Here is a 25,544-nt window from a genome sequence, read left to right as displayed (position 1 = left end):
ATGAAAGTCAAATGCAATCATATACCACACACAAGCAACGGGCATGATTTTGGAATAGGAAACCTTAATGTGCTTCATGTATAAGACCTGTGTTTATGCAGTACATATACATGTTTTTGTCCAGTCCTCTGGTTTCTGTCCCTCTGGAGTGGCTGAATTTAAATGAAAATAGATCCACAGAATAGATGGTTGTCATTAGGGTGTAAATAGTGGTTTTGTTGTAGTGAAAATCCCTGAAGGATAGTTCCTCACTCCTCTAATGTCCTTCCTCTCCCGTTCTCATCGTTCTTTCTCCCACTCCACAGACTCCTAAATGACCTTGTCCTGTATAAGTGAGACACAGAGCAGAGACTGATCATGAAGAGAGTGAGGAGTGAGTGAGACTAATGAGTCATTGTGAATGAGAGCTGTTTAATCCCGGGCCTTTGTTTCTGAGTTCTTCGGAGAAGAATGTAATGAAAAAGACTGTGGGACTGCTGTGTGTCATACATTTATCACAGATGTTGTGTGATCGGTGTGTGGGTCTGTGCGCATGTGTTTTTTGTGCCAGTGCAGTTATGCTTCCATTGTTAGCTCAGGGGTCACTTTTCTAAGAGCTCTTTTCTTCCCTAGCAGAAGGTTTTTATTGAATTACTATGACAGAGTAGAGATAACCTTTGATATTTAGCATTTACATGACCGTAGTGAAATAATTGCCAAGTTGTGATACTCTAACAGTAAATTAGTCAGTCTTATTGGTCAGACTTGATCCCTGAAGTAGACGTAATTGTCTTTATTAAACCTTAATAAATCCAGAGAGATTGGATCTTTCCACCTTGCTATTCCCCTCTGATTTCTTTTTCCTATTGCCCTCCTCCTCTTCTATTTGTATCACATCTATGCACGCTGTTTATTTCCCTCTCTGCTGATTACAACCTTGAAGTTAAGGGGATGAGCAGACTCCAGTAGGATGCCAACTGTTTTTTTTAAGAAACTCATTTTGATATTCTTCATTATTAATAAAACATGGAGTTGACAGTCTGCCAGTACAAACACTTTTATGTGAATGTCAAATTAGAACAGCAAGCCAATTTGACATTTGTGAAGAGCCAACAGCTGCAGACAGTTTTGTCTCCACTTTAAACTTTTACATTTCAGCGCCCACCTGCTAATGAAGTGTGATGTACCATTGCCTGACTCTGGAGAACCTTTGAATTGCATTTTCGCCTTTTATCGCCCAAGCAAATCATTCTGACATTACATCGCTGCAGCCTTTCAACAACGATGCAGTTGTGAAAAATGCAGTGCAGTTAAAATAATTACTGAATAGATTTAAGCTGTTAGTAAATGGGTACCGAATGCATGCTATGCTTTTGGTTCACCCACCAGAGGATCTAAAGTTTCTTGTCCAAACAATAGTAGGTTGAGTCACTCGTACAACATTGAAAAAAACAAATTGTCTGCATTGTTTATTCACAGTTGATGCAGCATATTTTTTCATGTTGCCTCCTGCCTTTTGATAAAACTAAGTAGAATAAAAACTCAAAATAGTAAAAACCCCTCTGGTTTTCTCTTTGAAGCTGGCGTTGTGCCCGTATTGTTGTTCCAACAAGTGTGGTCATTGTCGGATTTGTGAATGAACGTTTGCAGCTTGTCAAATGTTGCTAAATTGTTACTGTCATTCTTAAGCTTGTCTTTCAAAAGCAGTCGCTTTGGCAGGTAACCAGCAATCATTTGGATGATCTGATTGTGCTTCGTTTCCTAACCGCCACATGTAAACATTACAAAACTGACTTTTATACTTATACAGAGTTTTGTCATTTGCGGTATTGCATTCATAACTTTATCAAATGCTCAAATAAAACATCGACTAGTGCACGTCTGTCTTTCCTAATGCGACATCAAATATGAATACAAGTTATAATAACTTCCGCTGTTGTCAACACTTGCAGTCATCACAACTCTGAAAAATCATGATTCTCCCACAATGGGATTTGGCTGGATGTGTGGGAGGGTGTTTCTACAGTGTAGCTGGCAGCCACCGGCATGAAAAGAGTGGTTAAGGGTTATAGCTGTGCAGCTGTTAGCCTTTGTGTTAGTGTGTGTGGATTGTGTGGGTGTGTGTTTGCTTGTCTCTGGTGTGCGATTAGCAAACACATTATCTTCTTCGTGTGGATATTATGCGCACATCCAGTCTATCTGGCACAATCACCGCAGCCATTTACTCTAACATCTTTCCCTGGGGAATCTTAGAGCACAAACAACGGCATTTTGAGTGTGTGTGTGTGTGTGTGTGTGTGCCTTCTATGAGAGGTAATCAGATCTGTTCCCTCCAATCAGACAGAGATTGAATTGAATTGGCTGTCTGCTGTTGTGGTTGTCATTGGAGGCCAATAGTGGATACTTGGGGATATAAGACAAAAAAAGCAACACTCACTTTCACATAGTGACACACACTTTGCAAACATGGCCTTTCTCTCAGTTTGCACTAAAACTATATTTAGAGGTAACTGCCTCTTCTATCTCCTCTCCTGTCATTCTCTCTCATCATTTTATTCCTGGAAAACGTGTGCTCTATTTATCCATCCACTTTTTTCTTCCCTATAATAACTTAAGAGGGGTCGTAAGGGTGGTGAGATGTGATCTGTTTTTTTCCCAAGCAGGTGTCTCATTCCTCTCAGCAAAGCCACATCCTCTTACTGTGCAGCAGCTTCAATGATACGCTCTTCTGCCCTTATTCCTGAGTGTTCAAAAAGCTTCATCCAAGCTTTCAGATGTGACCACACCAAATTAGCATTCAGAATGCCTGACTCAGAAAGAAAAATACATATCGGTAAAAGCCTTTTATTTGCTTTCCTGAGTCTTGGACTGTGTGTGTGTGGCTGCAGGAGCTTGTGATCCTCACAGTATGTTCAGCTTAGTCCTCTCCTCCACACAAGTTGGTGTGGCTTTGCTCACCGCATCACTAACTACTGTCTCCATAGCAACAGTTTGCTCCCTGCTCATAATTTGCACAAAAGGAAAATGTCCCAATGTCACACAGGCTCTAATAGAGGCCGATAGTCTCACCCTGCTGTGCTGGTTTAAGGACTGTGTGCTGAAAGGGCGTTTCTTATTTGTTAGAGGTTTGGTAGGCTGCTGTTTTCTATTTCCGTTTTCATAACGCAGTCTGTTTAGCGCTCATTTAAGAGACATGCTGTAAAATATAGCTAAATCTATGTTGTAAATTATTACTTTGTTTGAAAAGTATAACTCAATCACTTTATTCTCTTGTAGGGGTTATAAGTGACCTAAAGGTTTGCTATGGAGTTTTTGACCTTTTATTGTTGCGCAGCAGCATGTTTGTGTCCCCGTGTTGTTTGTCTTTGACTTTTTGCACACTCCATCAAACTAGATAATCGACTATCCTGAGAGTAATTTCACATTATTCCACTGATCAACTGGTGGTGGTATACGGCAAGACACGCACCACATCAGCAGCTAACACAGGGTTGAAGACAAGCAGATGTAAAGAATATAGGTTTGAAAAATCTGCTTTGTAAATTTTATTTTAGGAAGGCGCATGTACATGTAGTCCCCATACAGTGTGTTTCTACTAACACTGTATGTCATTTTTTGTCTCTGAAGGAAATTTAAGAGAACAAGTGTTGTCATATTTATTATTGTCATTTTGATTTGTACTGAAAGACAAAACAACCTTGGAGATATGGCTAAACTCTCTCTTCGGCTCTGAAACTTGAGTACAGGCTGTCTGGTGTACCTGTTTGGTAGTGTATTCACTTCTGCTGGTTAAGATGTTTTAGTTACAGTGATGTCAGAGTATCATCTAAACTGGTCGAGCTTGGTAAGTTAAGTTTTTTTTTTACAGCTAAATAGCTTGGGAAACTATACATTGTTTCTTTCGCATAATTTATATCCTTTTGTGTGCTTTTCATTCCATTAATGTTTGTTTCAAAGCACATTTTTCAAGCCAAGGTGCAGAAAAAGCCCTATCAACATAAAAAAAGCCCCTTTCTTATAGGCCATTCCTTTGTAACAGTTTCCTAGTAGGTTTTCCTGGCTGTGGTTGTGTAGGTAACCCTGTTTATACATTTCCTGCTCCATTATATGTGTGTTAGTTGTATCCTACACTCCCATTAGTTACTGCTTTAATTGCATATTCACCTCCGAGTTGGCATTTGATACTTTGTTACCCACTAGCTTTATATTATGAGCAGTTTTTACTCCTGTCTCTACAGGTAGCTCGATTTCAATGATATTCAATGCTCTCTGGTGCCACATCACTGCTAGTCTTTTACTGTTTGCAATTTCATTAAGTATATACTCCTGGATAATACAGAGTGCAATTGAAACATGTAAATCCCAGTGTACACGAAGCATGCAAATTAAATATCTTGTCACAGAAGAGACTGAAATTTGTGTCAGATGATCTGATACGTGTGAAGTTTAATGCTAGCAGATGCATACTTTCTAACCGCACAGTCGCTGCATTTTTTTTTTTTTAGATCTCTCCTTACATGTTTCTATGTTGCTAATGTATCTGATAAAAAATAGAAAACTTAAATTTCTTTTTTGTTTCTACTGTTTTAGCTGAAAAAACATGTCATTTACAGAGAAGTTTTAAACAAGACAAGAAATCTTCTTTTACTTAAAAGAGTTGATGACAACATGTACAAAGTGGGGAGATTACACATAGTTGTAGAAACAATCTAACAGATGGGAGAACTTCCTCTCCTTTTTCAGGTTGAGTAATGTTTGCCAGTCTTCTTTTACTCCATCCTCTCTTCCAGGACCCTGGCTGAGAGAATTAAAGGAGAAGGTTCATTAAGCAAGATGCAACACAGAAAAGTAGAGAGGGGAAGGACAGCAACTTCAAGTGATTCCATATTTTGGCAGAGATAACAGGGAGGAGAGAAGGCTTTGTTCTAGCACCCTCGTTTTGGCATGAAAGGAAGACTGCTGTGTTTTGAGGAGTTACCTGTGTTTCCTAATGCTTTGAAAGCAGTAGCAACAGTCACACACATACACACACACAGATGTTCACAATCCTCCTACAAACACGGCTCCTGTTCACACAGAATGCAGAATTTAAGAAACAAGTAGTTTTCCCACTTTTCACTCAGATTTGTTTTTTAGTGCTTGAACTCACTGACCTGTGTGTGCGTGTCTGTTTGTGTGTTTTCACGAAAGGGACAAGGAGAACAACAATGACAAAAAAGTAAGTGGTGCCTTCTCTATTTCTTCTGATGACACGAGGTATTTTGTGGGGGCTCATAGTGCAGGGCTTTGGAGAGCTACCTGTTCTTCTGCTGCAGGATGTGAACATTTATGCACTCGTGGAATCGACTGCGTGTGTATTAGCGGCTGCTGAGGTGCATTCGTTAAAGCACTCTGTGGGTGGAACAGCTTCAACATCTCACATGACAGGATGCTAGCTACATGTTTACACACACCACCCTCTGATACACAGATATCAGAAAACATACATGCACATGCATGTACACAGACACAGTTACATACATACATGCACATTTGCAGGTTCTCCATGTTCCCCTTTGCTTGCGAGAACAATTACCTTCTAATTACTGCCAGAGGGAGAAAAGAGCTTGACTACCAAGATTTCTAGATAGACACAGGACTGCTTGGATAGTAGGGAAAAGAGATTGAGATATGGGAAGGAAAAAGACTCATAGCCTCATGTTAGTTTAGGTATCATATTAATTCATAACAGGGAGAAAATAGAGAAGGTTGAGGTGAAAATGAACGGTAAGGAAGATCTCTGAGAACTTCTCATCAGCATAGTAAGTACATAGAGTTGAATGCTTTTTTAGGATTACACAGAACCTAAAACACAGGTTTGTCAGTCAGCATGCAATCATCCTGACAAGATTGTGAACATAGAGGCGAGACCTGTGCTGCTTTTGCTATTTTTTAGTGTATTAAAAGCTTTCCTGGATTTTTGCTTTAGTAGCAAGCGAGTGTAAAAACTGAGCATATCACAATTTCCGGCACGAAACAAAGTCAAGCTCAGACAGTCCCAGTAGATGAGGTGATGTCAGAGCCTGTCCATATTTCCTGATCATAAAATTTCCAGATAGTATTTCTAATAAAGTAAAATAAAATATTTATATAACACCTTTTGAAACCGGCTTTACAAAGTGCTTTGACTACATTCAAACAGAAAGTCAGAGATAATAAACTGAATTAAAACTGAGTAATGTTAAAAAAGGTAATACGTTAAAAAAAACATTGTCCTGAAAAATCGAAAACACAAATTGTCACAAAAAGAATTATTCAAGAAAAGAGAATAAATAATACACCTAATTAGAAAACAATAAGAGATGACAAAAAGACAGTAACAGAAGGACAAAAACAAGAGACATCACATGAGGGCAAATTTATAAAAAATATGTTTTTAGAAGAAATTTGAAGGACATCACGGCTAATAGTTGATACCCCTGTATGCAACTCAACTCTTCCATGCTATGTCTCTCTCATTCTGCGGGAAGTAACAGTCTTATGTTGATTATATCATCTTGAGTGAAATTAACTGTAGTCAGGTAGATGTATTTACAATGTGGTCTCAATGGCTCAATGGTCTAAAAAACAAGCGAATAAAAAAGAAGTAACATTTTAGTCCAAGGACGGTGCGTTCAAATAAAAGAAAACACTTCTTAACAACCCAAACACTGTGCGATAGAATTAAGAACTGCAGTTACAAAATAATATTTCAAGTTTTACAGAAGGATTTTCCAGTCAATAAATAATCCTTTTTTTAATTTATAGCAACAACAAGCACTCAAAAAACACTGATGTATAGCTCTATTGTTTTCCTGCTTCCCCTAAAACAGTATGGTCTCATGTCTGTCTGTCCAGGATGAGAGAAATAGACATGAGTCAGTCTTTGTTTTTTATCTATGAAATTTCAATTTTACTGTTTCACAAAAAAGCTGAAAAAAATGCTAAGCGCATCATTATTTATTTTTAATAAGATGCAAAATTGCAGAAATTTACCTGAATTCTTGAAAATTCTAGAAAAACTGAAAGTTATGTGGCTGAATGTTCTACTAGACTTCTCAGAGAAGTCCAGTGTCTTGCTTCAAATTTAGGTAAAATGTAAAGTCAACTGAGGGAATTTAGTTTTTTTTGATAGATTTCTAAAAAAATTTGTTTTCTTGTATGTTTGTTTTTTGTGATACATGGTCTAATAAATTTGATAAAGGCTACATATGATTCAGCAATATGCTTTCATGTTATAGAAAAGGATGATAGGGGAAATATGGGATTACCTCATTATACCAACCCCTACAGAAGTAAATACAGCAGATTTAAATGATCTTCAAAAATTAAATAAGTAAACGTACCATAAATGTGTCTTTAAAGTGTGCCATAAAAATAAGATTTTATCTGAAGAAGGTCTCATGTGTCTTTCCCAACTGTCACCATACAATCGAGTCAAAACTTTTTTCTGTTTGCTTTTCCAAAAGTCACCTTGACAGAAGGTGTGAGTGTCTGACTGTGTGAGTGCCTGTGAGACGGTAATGGGCAATGTGCTCCGTCTGTCCCTAACTTATTTTTCAGCTCTAATTTGTTCTGTGTTTTCTGCCAGCGAGGATGGCTGGATGCCTCAGGACACATGTGCAGCAACACACATGCGCAGGGAGCTCAGGTCTCTGACTGCGTCCCTGTCATCCAGGTGGGTGGGAGAGAGGTGAGAGTGGGGGAAAGGGAACACGAAACGGACCCAGAAAAAAAGGAATTTTTAGATGAAAGGGGGAAAAGACACAGCTCTATCTGTTTAATCTTATTTGCTCCCTCTTAAATCTCCTTTCATGATTGTGGTTCATAGTCAACAGGTGAGCAGCAGCTCTCTTCAAGAATGGATGCTAAGTTAGTCACACTGATTACACAAATCAGTCCTATCAAGATCATTCGCAACACGAACGGTTCAAAGAAGCAACTTCATTTGGCAGACACATCCGCAGTCGTGTTGCAAATAGGACAGAAAAATGTACACGATCAAAAGCGCAGCGCTCATTTATTTGACTGAGTGGCCGCAGTGCTTCATCATCTGATTTTACAGCTGCTATATCACTTCAGCAACTATGGTTGTGTTTTTGTAGCGTGCGCTTATGTGCATACTCAGTCAAGTGTGAGCTTTTGTGTGCCAAATCAATCTGCCAAAATTAAGCATGGAGCTGAAGGGGAAACTTGTTGTTTTCTTGGCACATACTGTTTTGTGGATTTAAAAGAGTCTGTCTGAGATTGGGTATGAGTGAGCGCTTCATCTGAACAAGTCTCTGATAGGTAAGGAAAGCACAAAAACCCACACGTGTTGACACAAACGCACACAGACATTCAGCGGCAGGGTTTAGAAGCAGGATTAATTGGAGAGTAACTGCCGGGTTCCCTCATGTGCTGTTGAGTGTTTGTTGGGAACCATCCCAGCTGCAGTTAAGAGCCTCTGGGTGCTTCTTCATCTGGAGCACAGTGAATCAAGCTCCACACTTTACCAGCCACTGCAAACAATGCTGGCCTTATGAAAGTAAATGGGTGATAGTGGCAACATCATTTGTGTAGCTAATTAATTTCCGAGGAAGATCAGATGACACGATGCCAAAAAAACTTCCTCTTACGGCAAGAAATCAAATAAAGTCTTGAGTTCACTTTTCTTTGCTATAGAGGTGCCGCTTCTCTCCCATATTCTTACTGAGTGGTGTCAAACTAATAGCCTCTGTCTCTAATGTCTAATGAAATTAATGAACTAGACTGTTATGCCTTATTGGCCTTACACTTAAAACCTTTATACTCATTGTCAGTCTTAAGCCTGGATGATCAGAATGTTTTTGAATGAAAAACTGCACCACTGAGGAGAGCCCTGAATTCATATGAGACAGGCCTGGATACATTAAAACGTATCTGCATGAATCTGTAAGTCTAACATACGTTTGATACAGCTTGATAAAGTGAGAAACACAAGAAGTCAGACAATCAGGCAACTTGTAAACAAACCCACAGGTAATCTGGTTGTGGTCCACTTAGCCCATGTACACTGAAGAAGCTTTGATTGCACACAGTTTGTCTCATGAGGATTCAGTATCATGACTTTGGTGCATTGCATTGGGTTTATATGGTGCTGTTATTACAGTAGATGATCCGTGTTGTCTTGGACCTGTCAGACTTCATTCTAGCTATGATTTCTAAATCCAGACAGTCGCTCTGGTAAGTAAAATGTCATCATAATTGAAATGAGTGACAGCCAAAACTACAAAAAAATCAGTAATAACCTGATTTGCCAGGAAGAAAGACATTGGCAAATATTTAAGTAAATAACATTTCAGTATGTAACCCATGTAAAGAGGTGGAATTATGCAGAGACTATTAGAGGTTGGGAGAAGAGGTGAAAAGGGGGAAGACGGGGATGGACGGGCGCACAGGAGGCGAAAGGTTACAGTTGCCAGGGGCGATGCTAGGGGCTTTCCTGAAGGGCTAGACGCACTGTACCAGCAGTCACCTGCCATCTATCACATGTGAAAGTTTGTGTGTGTGTGTGAGTCAGGGAGGTTCTGCCTGTCATATCGCTCTAATCCTGACTGACATTTATCCAATGGAGGCTTCGCTCATTCATCCATCCATCACGTTTTTCCATCCTTTGCTCTTCGCTTTATGTCCTTCCCTCCCTCTCTGCTTGTTGCTTCAGACAGACAGTTATGAACAAACCTTGCATACCAAGTGCTATCCTAAACACACACGTACACTCGATGCGCAGCGCTTGACTGTAGCGTAAAAACGTGAATTCCAGATATTGCGATAGCAGCGTAGCACTGCAGTGTAGTTTGCACAGATCTGAGAAAAGATTGCATGTTTTTGTGTGTTTGTTGACCTGTGGAGCAGCCGTGATTGATGTTCCAAAAGATTCTTTCATTAGTGTTATGGTATGGTAGGTGGGATGCGTGTGAGCGTGAGTCTGTAAGTGCTTTGTGTGCGAGTGTGAGGTAGGCACACGAGTTTGCGTTTGTGTGTCTGTGGAGCAGCCGTGACAGATGAAATGGAAGATTCTTTCATTAGTTGTGTTTGAAGCTCAGCAGGGTCACAGCAACAGCGGACATTTAATTACAGCAGACTGAATGCTTCCCCCACTGACTGACACACACACACACACACACACACACACACAGACAGATGCATACACACAGACAGGCACACACACACACACACAGAGGGAGGTCTTTCATGGAACATGCTCCCAAAAGGTAATATTATAAACCACTCAGCAGGAGTGGTAACCCTGGACCCTCTCTACCTTTCCTTTTCTGTTTTCCCATCTTGACTTTATTTCAACTTCTCTCTCTCTCGCTCTCTGTCTATCTCACTCTCTCACTCATCCTTTCATTGTGAGCTAAGTATAGCAGCAGTAATGGTGATGGATGCAGATGGAGCAAGCAGGTCTTAAATGTCAAACTCAAATGAAAATCACTGTTCCAGTGGGACAGAGTCAGCTGGACACAACCAGTGTTATTTAACTCTCATACATATAAATACACACAGATGAAGTCCTACACAGTGTGGACTGCTATTACAATGAACAAATGGATCCTCAGAAGGGCATAAAAAGTATAATCAAATTATACAGCATCTGACAAAACAGTGTAAATTAAGATAAAATACCAAATTGTGTTTTTCACTAAATCCTCTCACTGAAACATTAAAATCAAGTTTATTTGGTTTATAATTAAATGAGTAAAGTTGCTCTAATTGTATGATATAAAACTCATCTGAACCCCTTTTTATTTTTCCTTTAAGGGCTTTAAAATTGGCTAAATCATCTTAATATTCACTATGAGCTTGTTCCGGCTCTTCATTAAATCTACTTAGAGATTACATTGAGGAATACTTAAACTCGAGCTTTTGCTGCAGTGCCACCTTTTTCTTTGATAAGTGATTTATGCTCTTGAACTTGACCCTCACTTTCTCTGTCAGGAACACACATGCTGCATTTTTTTTAGGATTCGGTGATTTTTGCGAACATGCCATGAAGTGGGAATATTGTGGATGTTTTCTAAATTGCGCTTTATGGATTTCACATTCAGCCTGGTGTACTTGGTTTCTTACCAGTGCAAATGCTTTTGCTTACTGGAATTGAAGGTTTGGATTAGAGGTGTTACAAATCTGAAACTGTGACCAAAATCACGACACAAACAAGTACAAGGCTGTCGTGCCTTGTTAGAGCATGTCAGTCTGTAAAAGTAGCAATGTTTGAATGTTATTCAGTGTAATTGCTGAATTGAAAATGAATCTGTTTGTTCATGGCGCAGTTGTGATCAAGTAATTAGTCCAGTAGTAAAAAGATGTGTTTTTTTTCACTGTTTGTTATTTTTCTCCTCTAAAAAAATGATTGTATTAATCAAACCTGTGCTTCAGAGAGTTGTTAGTTAGTTGCACAGTGAAGAAAGGTTTTTGACACTTTTTGAGATCTCGAGCTATTTTTTTGGGAATGTTTCCTGACAGACAGCTCATGCAGTATGTTTCATGTCATTGTCACTATGAGAAGAGATGATGTGGAGCTAGTGGTTGTGAAAATCTGGGGGTTGCCATCACACTACCAGGGTATTATTGTCAACATACTTATATATGTGTGTATGTGTGCATGCTCATTTCACAGCATCGTTTCATATTTAATGAAGGCAATATTTAAATGTCTCCAAAATGAACGTCTCCTTGTTGAACAACACAGTCCTGCAGCGGTTCAGTCACTTACTTTGATCTCAGCCTCGCTGAGACGTGACACAATAGAGAGAGCTGCTCTCTCTTACTCTCCCCAAAATAAGGACTGATATTCTTCAGCTCTTTTGTCTCTTAGGACTTTGAGACAGACAGTCGTGATTTACTCCAAGTAGCAGTGTGACTGAGTGTGTCTGTTCAATGATTCAGAGGTATGAGTTCATCTGCAGTCTTTGAGTGTGTCTTTCTGTATGTGTATGTTATTTTTTATCAATGGAGAATAGTGTGTAAGTGTTTTTCTTGTATTTTGTCAAGTTTTTCTTCCCATAGGATGAGGCTTCTTAGACAAATGAATATTCATAAAATAATCTGTGGCAGCCTTGGACTTTTCTATTTGAGGTTTTAACAAAGCAGGGTTATTAATACAAAGGCTAACCGACCATGAGAATTTATCTATCGTGTGATAATGAGGCCTTATATTGAATTGTCCTCAAGTACTTTCGAACTTGTTAAAATCTTTTTAAATGTGATTGAAGTCATTTGATTCAAATGCAGATTTAGAAAATACTCGTATTTGCTTGTTTTCGCGTGAGGGCACACAAACGAAGTTGTGGGAGGTTTGTGTTGCACAAAAATGATTCAATAGCTGCACGTAACGTGATGGTCTTAAAAGGGCTCATTTCTATTATGCTGCAATGCTGTAGGGACTCGGTGTGAATGGAGGGAGTGTGAAAGAAAGACGAAAGGAGGAGTGGGACCTCTCCATCACTCCGGCGGTGACCTTCCAAGAGTCACGCTCTTATAGAGTACAGAACTAATGCCTCAATATATTATCTTAATATGCTGCATTATCATTATGCCTCTCTCTCACAATCACTCTCAAAGTCTCGCATATACACCCTCAAAAACAGAACACGGAGACATGCAGAGATGCTCTGGTGTTTGTCTGTAAAACACTTGGTGTGTGCGTGCACGCTGCAGGTCAGAGAAATAGAAACTGAGAGGAAGAAAGAATGAGAGAGTATGACATGAAAGAGTTTGTCCTTATGAGTAACTATTCTCTCTCTCTCTCTCTCTCTGTGCTCTGTATTGTGTATAAAGAGGTTTGGAGGAGATAACACAGAGACTTCCTGGACAAGAGCAAGGTCAACACATGCACGCCATCGCTGACACTTACTAATACATGCGCACAGTGCTGGCAATCTGGTACACAGTAGCAAGTGAGAAGAGACGAGGGACTGCTGGAGACAGGGGAGATAAGGAGAAAATGTCACACCATTATTTTGTATGAGAAATGGCCAAAGATGTGAACAGTCAGAGTTTCGACTAATCCTGCCAAACACTGAGCGTCATTGAGTGTACTGTCAATTATCATTCATATGATACCACAGTTCAGTGCATGTGATCTGAGTTAGCTGTGTACATTAGTGGCTTTGACCTATACTATAGTTGTTTTTTTTTGTTTTTTTACTGTTGAAGTATTCTGGGGTTTGTGTGATTGATGATCCTGAGGTAATAGCACTGGTCTGAGGTAGATTGAGGTCCTTGACTTGAAGATGTACTGTAGACTGCAAAGTGAGTGTGTATGTGTGTCTGCAGGGCAGGATCGCAGCGAGACAGCTCTCATCAGGCGTTTTAAGGGCGATGGCGTCCGCTACAAGGCCAAGCTCATTGGCCTGGACGAGGTTACCGCCGCCCGTGGAGACAAACTCTGCCAGGACTCGATGATGAAGCTCAAGGTAAGAAGAGTCTTTCTGCTCCTCTTGATCTGTCTCAAATTACAAATTAATTGTACCACTTTAAACTCGCTGTTAAAACAAACTTTCCACGGTAGTTGCGAGCAATTAAAAAACTAGAGGACGTCAACACCCAGAATTAATGTTATATTGCAGCCTGCAGCTGCATGAAGTTCTGTGACCCACAAAAGACATCAGTTGCCAGCTTCATGCATATTCTGAAGTTCAACATTTAAATATGCATGTTTTGTACATCATAGCATTACTGCACTTTTGTCTGTGTGCGCATGCATATAGAGTTTGTTGCCGTCTTTCTATGCAAATTGCTATAAGCGAGAGGTTGAATAAGAAGGATAGAAAATGGGGTTGTTATAATTTATAGGGATGACGACGATCAGTGCAAGAGGAAGTAAAGGAGGTTAGCCATATGGATGAGAAGGGGATTGGGATGAATGTCTCATTTGCAAGGACAGAAACAATTAGAGGGAGGGGTAGACAGATGGGGCAGTTAGCAGCGAGGAGATGGCATATAGGAGGGGAATCATTTGGATGATAGGTGAAAGAGAGACATGAGTGAGGATGAAGATGAAGAAAAATAGGCCATTTTCTATTCAGGCCTAATGAACGACCTTGTTTTCTGAAATAATTGATTGCAGAATTATGAAAAACAGGCTTTGAAATTCTGTTACATAAAAAATGTTGAAATTCTTCCCTAAGAAGTCGCATCTTTAAACAAAACCTAGATTTTGCATCTTGTCTCTACAAATGTATGCTGAAAGAGTTTGAAAACACTGTCGGAGTGAAGAGTGCCTCATTCATTATTAATTTCCCTTTAAATCATATTGCAGGAGATATTTGAATTGAGCAAATTACATTTACGCTTTGTTTACGTGTAGTGAAAACTCTATCCAGCGGAGACCCGTAAGGGTGAGAAGAGGACCGACAGCTCATTGATCAAACAGCTTCCCTCCTCCTCATTTATTCAGACAGAAAATCCATCAACTCCTTTTCTCTGATCTCTCCACCTTTTCTTTCATACTGCTCCTCCCTTTTCTATCCAGAATCCTTCGTTTTTGTGATCCAGCTCTTCTCCTGTCTTCATTTTGTGACTCGCCTATGCAAATGGTGACGAGGTGAAAATGAAGAGAAACTTAAACCTTTACATATACTTACAGCTATAAATAATCAGTATGTTGTTTGACTGTATGCTGAGTGCATTGTAGCAGTTGCACTGTGTTAAAAACACTTTCCCAAACCTTTTAAACAAGTTATATAAATTAAGTTGTTCCATTCAGCAGCAAGCTATTTATAAGCAAAGCAACTTTTTATTATTAAATAAAAACTATCGTGACATTTCTGACATTCTCAATAAACTAGTCATTGATATCGATCTCCTTTCACATCATCCCTAGTCTTTTTGTGGAAAGAAGGCATGGTGCCCTTACACAATATAGTGAAATGTTGTTTGTTGGATGAGAATAAATGAGAAACCTGCCACAAATAATTTAAAGATTATAAGTTGATGCCAGTATGTGAGACTCATTGCTGATTTTTTAAAGACATAGTTATTGCCTTTATTGACAGCTGTTGGCAACTGCATGTACATTTCTATACTGCTTCTGACATGGTTGTATGGATTGTGTCTCTGTGTGTGTCTGTGTGTGTGCATCCTCAGGGTATAGCTGCAGCAGCACGGTCTAAAGGAGAACACAAACAGAAGGTGTTCCTGACCGTTTCCTTTGGAGGGATCAAAATCTTTGATGAGAAGTCAGGGGTAAGTTCTGAAGCAAATTTGATTCTCTTTACTTGTGGGTCTGTGTTTGTGTGTGTGTTTGTGTGTTCATGCACTTGTGTTTCATCTATTAATGAGGCATCTCCATAAGAGGGAGGGACCCCTGGGGAAATCAGGAGGCCCTAATTGAAACCCTGAGAACAAGGCCTCAGTAGATGAGAGAACATGGCCGTCCCATTGTCTTCCTGTGTGCAAACAGCAACTACACTGGTTTTATATTATGCCCCAGGATTAAGCATTTTCCATTTTACACGGCTGCTTTTTTGGTTGACCGATATGATCTGTCCAGACTTCATTGACCGTTTTCAATCAATCCCCTGGTTCATTTTTTAGCTCTGTTTACTGTCTGTTAACTGACCCTGACTCTCCCTCTATCACTTAATTTGCTAGGCGTTTTTCCCAGTGGCTGATAAGATCTAAGACTCACTTAAATCCATGCAAAAAAGCAATAAAACAAGAAGTGTAATATTGAATCTACTGGCAAGTACCCACAACCCTTAGATATATTTGGAGCAGACGCAAGTAGAGAAGAAGATTAATGTAGTTATAGAAAGGCCAGTGTGTAGGATTTAGTGGCTTCTAGTGGAGGTTTGCATTGGAACAAATTTAATGGACCTTCCTTCCTCTTGCTCCCCAGCTCAAATCTACTACTCCTGCTGTAGAAACAAGGCCGTTGCACATAACGGATTCCTTGGAAGTGCATACAAAAACATAGTTGCAGGTTGTTATAATTAAATTATAATTATGACTACCATATTCCATCTATGGTAATAGGTACTGCCTATAACCTACACAGGGTTCTTTAAATGCCGTTGCAGAGTAAGTATGATTGTAAATCAGGGAAAATGACCAGACATGTTTAGGATCATTTGATAGGTGTTATTTAGGCTCAAACCTGTGGTACTATAATATCTACCTTTCCAAGAATATGGGTCCTCTGATGACTAAAGTGGCCATTTTTCCCTGTTTTCTGTGTCTAATAATGGAGAATTACTTCCCTGTTAACTCTTTACCCCTTGAAAGCCTACTAGGAGTAACCCTTAAAGAAGTTTCTCTCATATTGCATCAGAAGTTAATGAGGGTAGTGTCTGGCCTTGAAAAAACAGGAAAACTATTCCAGTGGTTGTCAAACCACATCCTTTTTGATATTTACTTATGTTTTCGTTAAGGGTCCAGAGGAAGTCATCAAATATTGCCTTTATGTGGGAAAAGAGTTAAATTCTATGAACTTGTAAAAATCTGTCCAACGAATTAATGTTGTTATTTTGAGGTGTTTGGCTGAGTTGTGCTGCAGCGATTCTTTCTGTATGTTTGTTTTTATATTCATCTTGGCAGCTGCAGAAAAACAGGCTTATTTTTTAAACATAATACAGCAACTGTTTTTTTTTTATGTGTACATATGCAGTGTGAGCTGTCTGTTTCACTGTCTGGCTCTGAGTGTGTCTGATTGTGAATGTAGACTGGTTTAGATAGAATATAAAGCTTGCTGCTCCATACCGAGCTTTAGTGGTTGACACGGTAAGCCTAAGATTTACACTTTGTCGGAGCCAGAATGCGCTGACACTGTATGTGTGTGTACCCAGCAGTGATTGTAAAGTACCTTGTATTAGACAGGCAAGACTCGGTAAACAACGACCACCCACGTGGCAGCCATGTTGAATACAAGCACATTCAATCCTTTGTACCTCTTCTTATAACACTCATAATCCTTATCTTATTTCTCTTCTTGATGGCTCAAAATTTAGACACTGAAGGATAACAAGAGCTAAATAGAAAAGTAAGTGATAGATGCAGAAGTAGAGAGCTAGAGTTGTAGAAGAGAAGAAGCAAGAAAAGTCCAAGGGGAGGAAGGAGGGAAAAAAGGATGTGAAAAAGATAAATAGAGGAAGCCTGTGATGGAGGAACAGAAGCAGACTGAAACAGAGTTAGAGGGATAGGTGGAGAATCAGTAAGCATATGTCAAAGTAAAGCTCTCTACAGGGAGACCTTGTCCTCTGTCTCTGCACATTAATATTAACTATAGAGATATGCTGTCCTTACTATCAGCCCTTCAACCACTCCTAATGGCAAAGGAGGGAGGGAGGGAGGGAGAGAGGGAGACGGAAAGAAGAGAGAATGACTCTGCTGAGGTTCAGGGATCTTGACAGTCTCATTCCCCTCCTGGTGCATCAGTCAGCCAGATGGGCGGATGGATGTATGAGTGAACGAATGGATGGATGGCCTCTCTCTTGGAGGAGGGAAGGTCGTGCAGGATGGAGGGAGGTGGTGCTTGAGATGGAGGAGAATAAGAGGGGAGACATTAATCTAACAGAGGGCAGGCCAGCATGCTTCTCTTCCTGTCAGCCTCTCTCTTAAAACGCACACATGTGCATACACATAGGGACACTGGTGCATTACTACCCTCTTCAACCCCTTTGACCAAGTCTCAATACGGGGGCAATACCAAGGCAGATGAAAAACTAGCACGAGTGAAGGGCTGAAATGGTTAGTTTGCACGCTGCTCCTCAGAGAGTGAAATCAGAAAGATCAACTTTTCTGCCAGCAGAAAAGACTACAAACAACTGGCGTCCAGACAATTCAATAAATTTAATTTGGGTCTTATCAGATATATTGTCACTGAATGCAGACAAGGAACTACCCAATTTATAGTATTATTTGGTTGGTGGGGCTAGAGGAATGAAAAGGGGGGCGGCTGTGAATTAAGCAGTGCTTGTTTTCAATGAACAAGTTTCATCATTAATCGTTTTACACTAAGGATGAGACAAGTTGGCAAAGGATTCCCACTAAAATAGGGGATACAGGAATTTTGAGCTGAAATTGATGTGTTTAAGCATCAAAATCTGTATTAAACCCCAACTGTCTATGAATATGTGTGTGACTGATGTGTGACAAATCCAACCGTCATCACAACTGTGGTAACAGTTTTACACATAATTTATTTGATATGACAAAGATTGTTTTATTTTATTCAGATGTAGCCCAAAGGGCAATGGCATCAACAGGGTCATGGTGAAGCTGGAGGTGAGAGGTGGGGTGCTCCCTAGACAGGTCACTTCTTTTTAGGTTTTAATACGAAAATAGACCTATATCCTTGTAATGTTACCATACTTAGGCTGGTATTCGATGCGGTAAGAAAACTGCTCCATAGGCAAAACACCAGAAAGACTGTGAGCACCAATTGTAATTCTGTGCAAATGAACTTGGCCCATTTTACATTGGAAGGCAGAGGGTTGCAGCAAGTTTTAGGTCAGCCTGTGCCTAAGAAATCAAACAGATCTGTTGCTCTGATGTTTATCACGAACATCTTTAAACATGGTATGCAACCTCTTTCCCCACTGTTGCCTTAAAATCTTGTCAGTGTGGTTAAAGAGCAAACAGGTCTGTTGATGGAGCAATTTCAGTGTCCCTGAACTCTGTTTTCCAACAGCTCTGGCACCTGTTTGTCAAACACAACTCAGCATTTTCACATCCAGACTCTTTCACGTGGAAGTTGAACATTGTCTGTGTAAATGGTCCTTGACTTCTTGTTGGAGAGGAACCAGGTGGTCAAAACATAACTACAAACTAATTCACCATTAAGAATGAGGCCAAACAAGAGTGCATGTTATCCTCACTCATGCATTCGTTGTACACAAATGCAAAGTTAGCAGGACTCAGCAGGAGCCACAATGGAAAATAAGCCGGGTTGAAAATAAGCTGGACTCATGCTTTAAGCTGTCATTGATATGCCACCAGCTATATCACACATCCACCATCCTTCTGTACTGATTTGTCTTTGTGTTTAGCACAAATACCCTACATTTGTGCTAAACATATACTACATTTACATAATAATGTATTCTATGAGTGGGCTCCTATTTATAAATGTCAAAACAAGCATTCAGACAGAAAATCACATTTGTTATATCATCATCATCCCTCATTTTTTTCTACATTTAAAATTTAAATACATTTATTTTATGTTTGATGCTCAGATGCTCACTGGAAGTGTAAAACCATTTTCCAAAACTTTAAAGAATCTCTGCAGATGTGCTTTTTAAATTAATTTAATGTTTAATAGGAAGTTTCCATAATAAATGTAGCTCATTAAAAACAAATATTTAAAAGAAATATACACCACCAGTGATAATCAAAATTTCAGAAACTCCAAGTATGCAATTATTTTTCATCTGACAGAAACTCTTTTTATTTAAAAGAGTGGACTCTCTTGATCTACAGTGTAGAGGTGGGTACAGGACGCTTCTTTTTATTTTTTAATCTAATGCAAAAAATAGAAAAAGACATGTAGGTTTATGCTTTAATCTTAAAAAGTACTTTAGGGAAAGGTTAGAAAAAAAGGAAATCCTTACACACGTTAAGGATTATATGTGATCTGATTGACACTGGCTAGGGGTGGGTACACATCACAAATCACAAACCAGTGTTAATTCATAGCTTGCCTGATTTTAGCATATTAGAGGGGTTATGTCTGTCAGAGCATATCTTAACCAAATTAGTTTTACTTTTATGTCCAGCTAGGGCACCGTAGTTCAAAATCTGTTTCATAAAATATGATTATATTCACATCTTTAATGCCTTTAGTTGAGGAAAAAAACATCTTAGTATTGTGTCTTTTATTTTCACTTACATTATCCATTATTTTCAGCCAATGCATGATTAACTGTGCGTATATAGTGTTAAAATTAGTAGCATGCTTCTTTCTTTGATTCTATATTCATACAGTTTTCTGATGTAGTGACCTTAAACCAGTGATCGCGAATGAAAGTTTGCTACACTCTGTGCTGTGGTTTATTAATATTAGCCGCCAGCACTTTTTAAACACCCCTACAGAGAGGCCATGAGTGCTCTGATCATTTCAATCTCCTGCTGTAGCTTCAGCCTTTATTCTATTATGAACAGAGTTGTGCAGGGGCATGGCTACGGCCAGATAACATGGCGCCAGATCTTTAGAATGTGCTTGAATTTACAAAATAATACATAAATAAAAGTTATATGATTTATATGCATCCAATTTATTAACTTGTCCAACTTGGTGGTTGTGGAATAGTTGAAGTCTATCCCAAGCTGTTACAGGGTGAGATGTAGAGCTCCTGTCCATCACAGGGCTAGCATAGAGAGACAGACAACCACTCACACGCAAAGATCCACACACATTAAGACTAACCAGTTAACCCAGCATGTGTGCCTCTCAGACCATGCTAACCTAAGTCAGCTCACCATGATTAATGTCTAACAAAGGAAAAATAATGACCTTTCTCAAAAAATATGCTCAAAAAGTAAAAAGTGTGCTACTTTGTTCTATATAGACAAGCTAATGGAGTTAATTCCAGGTTTAATTTAGTTCAAATATTGTTTCACACATGTATATTACAAAATAAAAGCAAGAAAAAAGGAACCTGGGTTAAATAACCAGACCTGCTCTGAATCTGATAAAAAAGCTAGTTAAATCTTCAGGTTTAACTGCTAATCTCCCATCATGTTGTTCCTACTGGCTTAAGGCTGGATGGCCTCCACAGGCCCTTTGATGTCGTCTCCCCTCCAGGAGAGAGATGTGACGATCGGGGATATTAGACAGACAGTATCCTGCTGTTTCCCCTCTTCACTCCCAGAATAACAAGGAATATCTTGGTTCAGTGGCCAGCAACTGCTGAAGGGCATGCTGTCCACAGTCCCTCAGAGACACCGACGCTGTGTGTGAAAGATTGTGAGACTGGTACAGCACATCAACAGCAAGAAAAGCAGACCTCAGACCCAGTGTCAACTCTTTGAATCCACCTGTTTTTACAGTGTTTGACCATCTATATCCAACTAAAGCAGGCCGTGTCCAAAACATCAGATGACATCAGCCATTTCCAGTATGTTAGCCGATAAAAAATGTAATTTATCCACCAGAGGACAGTTTGAACATTCCTTGTTGGCAACACATAACCAGCTTCAGGCAGATTGGACAAAGTAATCTACGACTACTTGTGATAAGAAGACAATGCTTTTAAACAGCCTTGTCACATTGTCTTAGTAAGGACTCACAGATAACTACACATAACAAATCCTGCAGAAATCAATTTGTTTGTAGACAAAAATATCAGTCGATATATCAGATTTTTAAAACGCAGATTAATCAGTATGAGTCGGACTCTATGTACAATCTGGGAAATAAGCTTTTTTCTACCTTTTTTTCTAGCATGACACTACAAAAACATTCAAACCACCATAAAAAATGCTAGTAACAGTCTTGTTGGCATAAATGTCTCATGAAGTGAAGTCAAGTGTTGAATATTTCCATCACTGGTTTTGGAGCTTCAGTGATGTTTTGACAAAATTTTAAATTATATGTGCAAAGTTCAATTTGAAACAAATCCCACAACCTTTATTTTTGTCATTTCCTTCCACGACCAGCATGTTAACTTGTTTTACCTTTGTGAGTAGACTTTTGATTTTATTTTTTTGACTCTAATTAGAGTTTGGCAGATACGGCAGATAGAACCGAGGTCCGCTACTCCATTATAACTTATTGAATCTTCCCGTTTCACTACAATTCTTCTGAAAGGTGGCACTTTTACCTTTGTACTTGTCCTGGATGTCAAGTACACTGAGGTCAGGAATGTATTTTTGATGCTAAAAAAGTGACGTCAATTAGACCAAAGCTTCTGTGAACATTTTCAGCTTTTTATTGAAAAAGTTGGTATTGATTATATGTATTTTTCTACTGTCTAAGCTCTACTTGCTACCAAGACAAAGTGAAGAAATTGAATTTATGCAGTCATTTAATTCTCTGCTCTCTTTGAATCAGAGTCCCTCTTTGTCACCTCACCACCCACCCAGAGATAATTCAATAACCTCTGCAAATGAGCTGTGTGCGTGTGTGTGTGTGCATATGTGTGTGCGTGTGTGTGTGTGTGTGTGTGTGTGTGTGTGTGTGTGTGTGTGTGTGTGCGCGTGCACATGTACATCCTTAGCTGCCAATTTCAGGTCAATCAGAGGTGATAATAATAATCATTACTCCAATTATTAAATTTAGAAGACATGACTCACAGAATGATTATCTGTTTCTGCTGAGGTGGTTGGTGTCTCTCTGTGTGTGTTTGTGTGTCATAGGTCCCATGTTATCATAGTGTCACTCTACTCTGCCATGTCCCACTTCTGGAGTAGCTTCATACAGAGCAGATGTGTGTGTTTAGCCTCTGATGTATAAGGCTCCAACCCCTAGCATGCACTCAAGGGCTACTGGGTTATTATGTTGACTCTGTGTCTCTGCTCCCAGCATGCATCTGGCATAGACAATAACAACAAAGCAGACATTTAGTGTGACTAACAGAGGGGCTATTGCATATTATGCTGTGAATTGTGAGCGTGTGTTTGTGTTTGTGCGTGTTGTGAGTGAGGGCACAGATGAAGTGATCAAGTCGACAGCTTGCCGAGCTGTGATTGTCACTGATCCCCCCCTCTGTCCTCGGGAAAAACAGTGCCATCTGCCACGGGGCACAGGCAATGCCAGCTTGGCACTCCCCACCCAGACTAAACTAGAGAGGGCAGGGAAGCTAGAAACAATTTAATGTAGGATACAAGGTCTCTGTGTGACTGTGTGTTTTTGTGAGTATATACTTAAGGGGGTTTACATGAGATGATTATGCTTCCCACATGTTTTTGGAAGTATAGATGAGTGCATCCTAACTTTCTGATATAAGTTTTTTCAAGTTACTGGTTTGGAGCAGACAGTTTAATTATTAACAAAGAATAAATACACTGGCTTTTTATAAAGATGTAGAGTCAGTTTGCTTCTTATCTGTTTTTTAAACATATATATGTAAATACAGGTTTTTGCATCTTTACAGTTTAAAGCTCATCTGTATCATTATGTCATTCCCTGCTACAGGTCCTCCAACACCACCATGCTGTCCATGAGATCTCTTACATTGCCAAGGACATCACGGACCACCGAGCCTTTGGCTATGTCTGCGGAAAAGAAGGGAACCACCGCTTTGTGGCTATCAAAACCGCGCAGTCGGTTAGTATTTATATAGATTCAGTCCAATAAGCAGAAAATGAACCCAAACCCCACCTTTCACCTTCACCATTTTCTGAGCTCTTCCGACATTTACATTTGGAAATATCTAAACTAGTGCTGTCAGCGTTAATCTTGTTAAAATGATGTTAACGCCATAGCCGCATTAACGCAGTAACTCTCCGTTAGCGAGTTAGCGCGGATCGCCCTGTGCGTGGGGCTGGACAGCGCTAACGCGTTAACGAGCTCATTTTAACGAGATTAACGCTGACAGCACTAATCTAAACATAGTAAATAAGTGATGCTGGCCAGTGCTGATGTTACAGTCCTACTACACTGTTACAGCTTGAAGTCTTTGGCACTCCTTAACTGTTGGTCACGTCTACGATCATGATTTAGATTTTCTAAAACTGAAAACAGAGCCCAGAGGATGTTCAGTATAGTTTCCTCTCACCCTGCATGAATAACAATATGGTATTTTATGGATTTTTCATCCAACGACACAAAAACACGTTGTGTAACCCAGCTCTCTTTGTGTTTAGGTTAATTTATGATTCATCAGGCTCTTTTCTCAGTAACACGAACCTCTTGACATTTAGATAAGGACCCTTGAATACCAGCTCATGTCGCTTTGTGCTGTTCATCAAACAAACTGTTTACTGAGTAGATCTGCAGCTTTAGGTTTCGTGTGTCCAGAACAGCGCAGTTTCGGTTCTGCGTCGGCATACTCTATATAATATTGAGTACTTCTTTCAGACCTTTTATGATTGTTGCTGCTGTTGTTGTATGCGCCTGGCTTGTTTCGTCTGGATTCAGCTGGCTCTCTCTGTAGCCATATTGATTTCCCATAGTGAGTCGATGAGGGTTTGAGTGTGTGTCACCAGCTCTAATGGCATATCCATCCTCCTAGGGCCATGAACCGTGGCTCTTTGACTGAGACAGATATGCGCCAGTCTGCACTCACAAATACAGCAGCCGCATTTCCATTAAAAAACAGTTGTTCAGAAAATGTTACCCTGCGTAACAGTGAAGCACAACGGTAAGTTCTCATCCGTCAGCTAAGCTGCCTTTTGCCTGATGTGTGCCTGAGGAAAGGTCATAATTATATTTTACTTCCATTTTCAGGATTTGAACCAGCCATCACTAACACTCAGACTATTAGTTGTGGAGCAGACAATAAGAGGGATGGAGGCACAGAGCTCATGGCCGAGGCTGTAATTGGAAAGTAACTGCTTTGATGTGAATTAACAAAGTGTCTCTGTTGTCATGAAGACTAAGACTTAAAGATGTTCCGAACAGGCCAATTTAAGGTCGCATTCAAAAGTAATTGGCTTACCACTCAAATCAAAGTCTCAGCACAAGAAAGACATGTTTTATTTAGCCAGTTTTAGTGAAGATAGCAAGACTCTAATTGTGAAGAGAGGATTGTCAGTCATTGTTATAACTTTTCTAGAAAAGTTGCAGCTGTAATTAGTATGACCCGCTTTGTTGTTTACAAAACCTAGGTTCCAATTTGTAGAGAGGCTACAGAGAGTTCAAATGTAGTTTAATGTATTACATTATTTATGACACAGTAACAGATGTAGCCAGTAAATCCTTTATTTTGAGCCCATAGAAGTTATTAAGACAAAGTTAACAACATGATTATTTGTGAGTGTTTTTCTCTAAGTAGTCCACTTTTACACATCCTCATTTTTATTTTATAATCATTTTTCTAATGCACATGCTTCCTCATGCAAATTCTCTCATGCAAAGGTTTTCAAAATGACTTCCAGATTTAACGATTTTCTAAATTTAAGAAAACAGAAATTTAAGAAATCGCTAATTGAATTTAATTCAGACAAGACAGGTTTAAAAAAATCAGTGCACCAAGAAATATGTTCAGGAATATCCTGAAGATATTCCGCTAACAACCAATAGCAGAATTTAATTTGGGCAATGAGACTGAATCTCTTGCATTAATATTTAGTAGAATTGGAGACTCTGCTCTAAAATCCTGATCCGGGCAGATTTTATTAGAACTGTGTCTGCAGTAAAAGTCTTTATCGTTACTTTTTGTTAGAATCATTTATCAGGTTTGCCGTAGGCTATGAATTAGTCATCTGTGCTGAACTGAGGTTATCTCATCTCTCTGGTCCTATGAGCAGGCCACTCCTCCTCAAAGTTTTCTGCATTAGCACTTTTAGAATTCAGTGCTTTTCTCTGCTCACTCTCTTTTCATACCTAGAGGTTTTGATCGAGGAAAAGCAAAAAAGAATGGGAGAGAAATCACAAGAGAAGTTGAGGATTAGAGCACGCGTTTTCAAATGTAAAA

At 39.4% G+C, this 25,544-nt stretch overlaps 1 protein-coding gene across 1 annotated transcript in view; it reads left to right on the top strand.

Annotated features, from left to right (window-relative positions):
• dab1a (DAB adaptor protein 1a) overlaps positions 1-25,544 on the top strand; it is a 53,212-nt gene that overhangs the window by 7,386 nt on the left and 20,282 nt on the right. The window contains 3 exon segments of the mRNA XM_019351618.2: positions 13,300-13,439; positions 15,112-15,210; positions 23,102-23,233. Of these exon segments, the coding sequence (XP_019207163.1) occupies positions 13,300-13,439; positions 15,112-15,210; positions 23,102-23,233 (371 nt within the window).

This window comes from Oreochromis niloticus, linkage group LG23 (assembly GCF_001858045.2).
Source record: "Oreochromis niloticus isolate F11D_XX linkage group LG23, O_niloticus_UMD_NMBU, whole genome shotgun sequence".
NCBI lineage: Eukaryota > Metazoa > Chordata > Actinopteri > Cichliformes > Cichlidae > Oreochromis > Oreochromis niloticus.
Note: the sequence above shows the minus strand (reverse complement) of the source record. Positions and strands in the feature narration are given on the sequence as shown.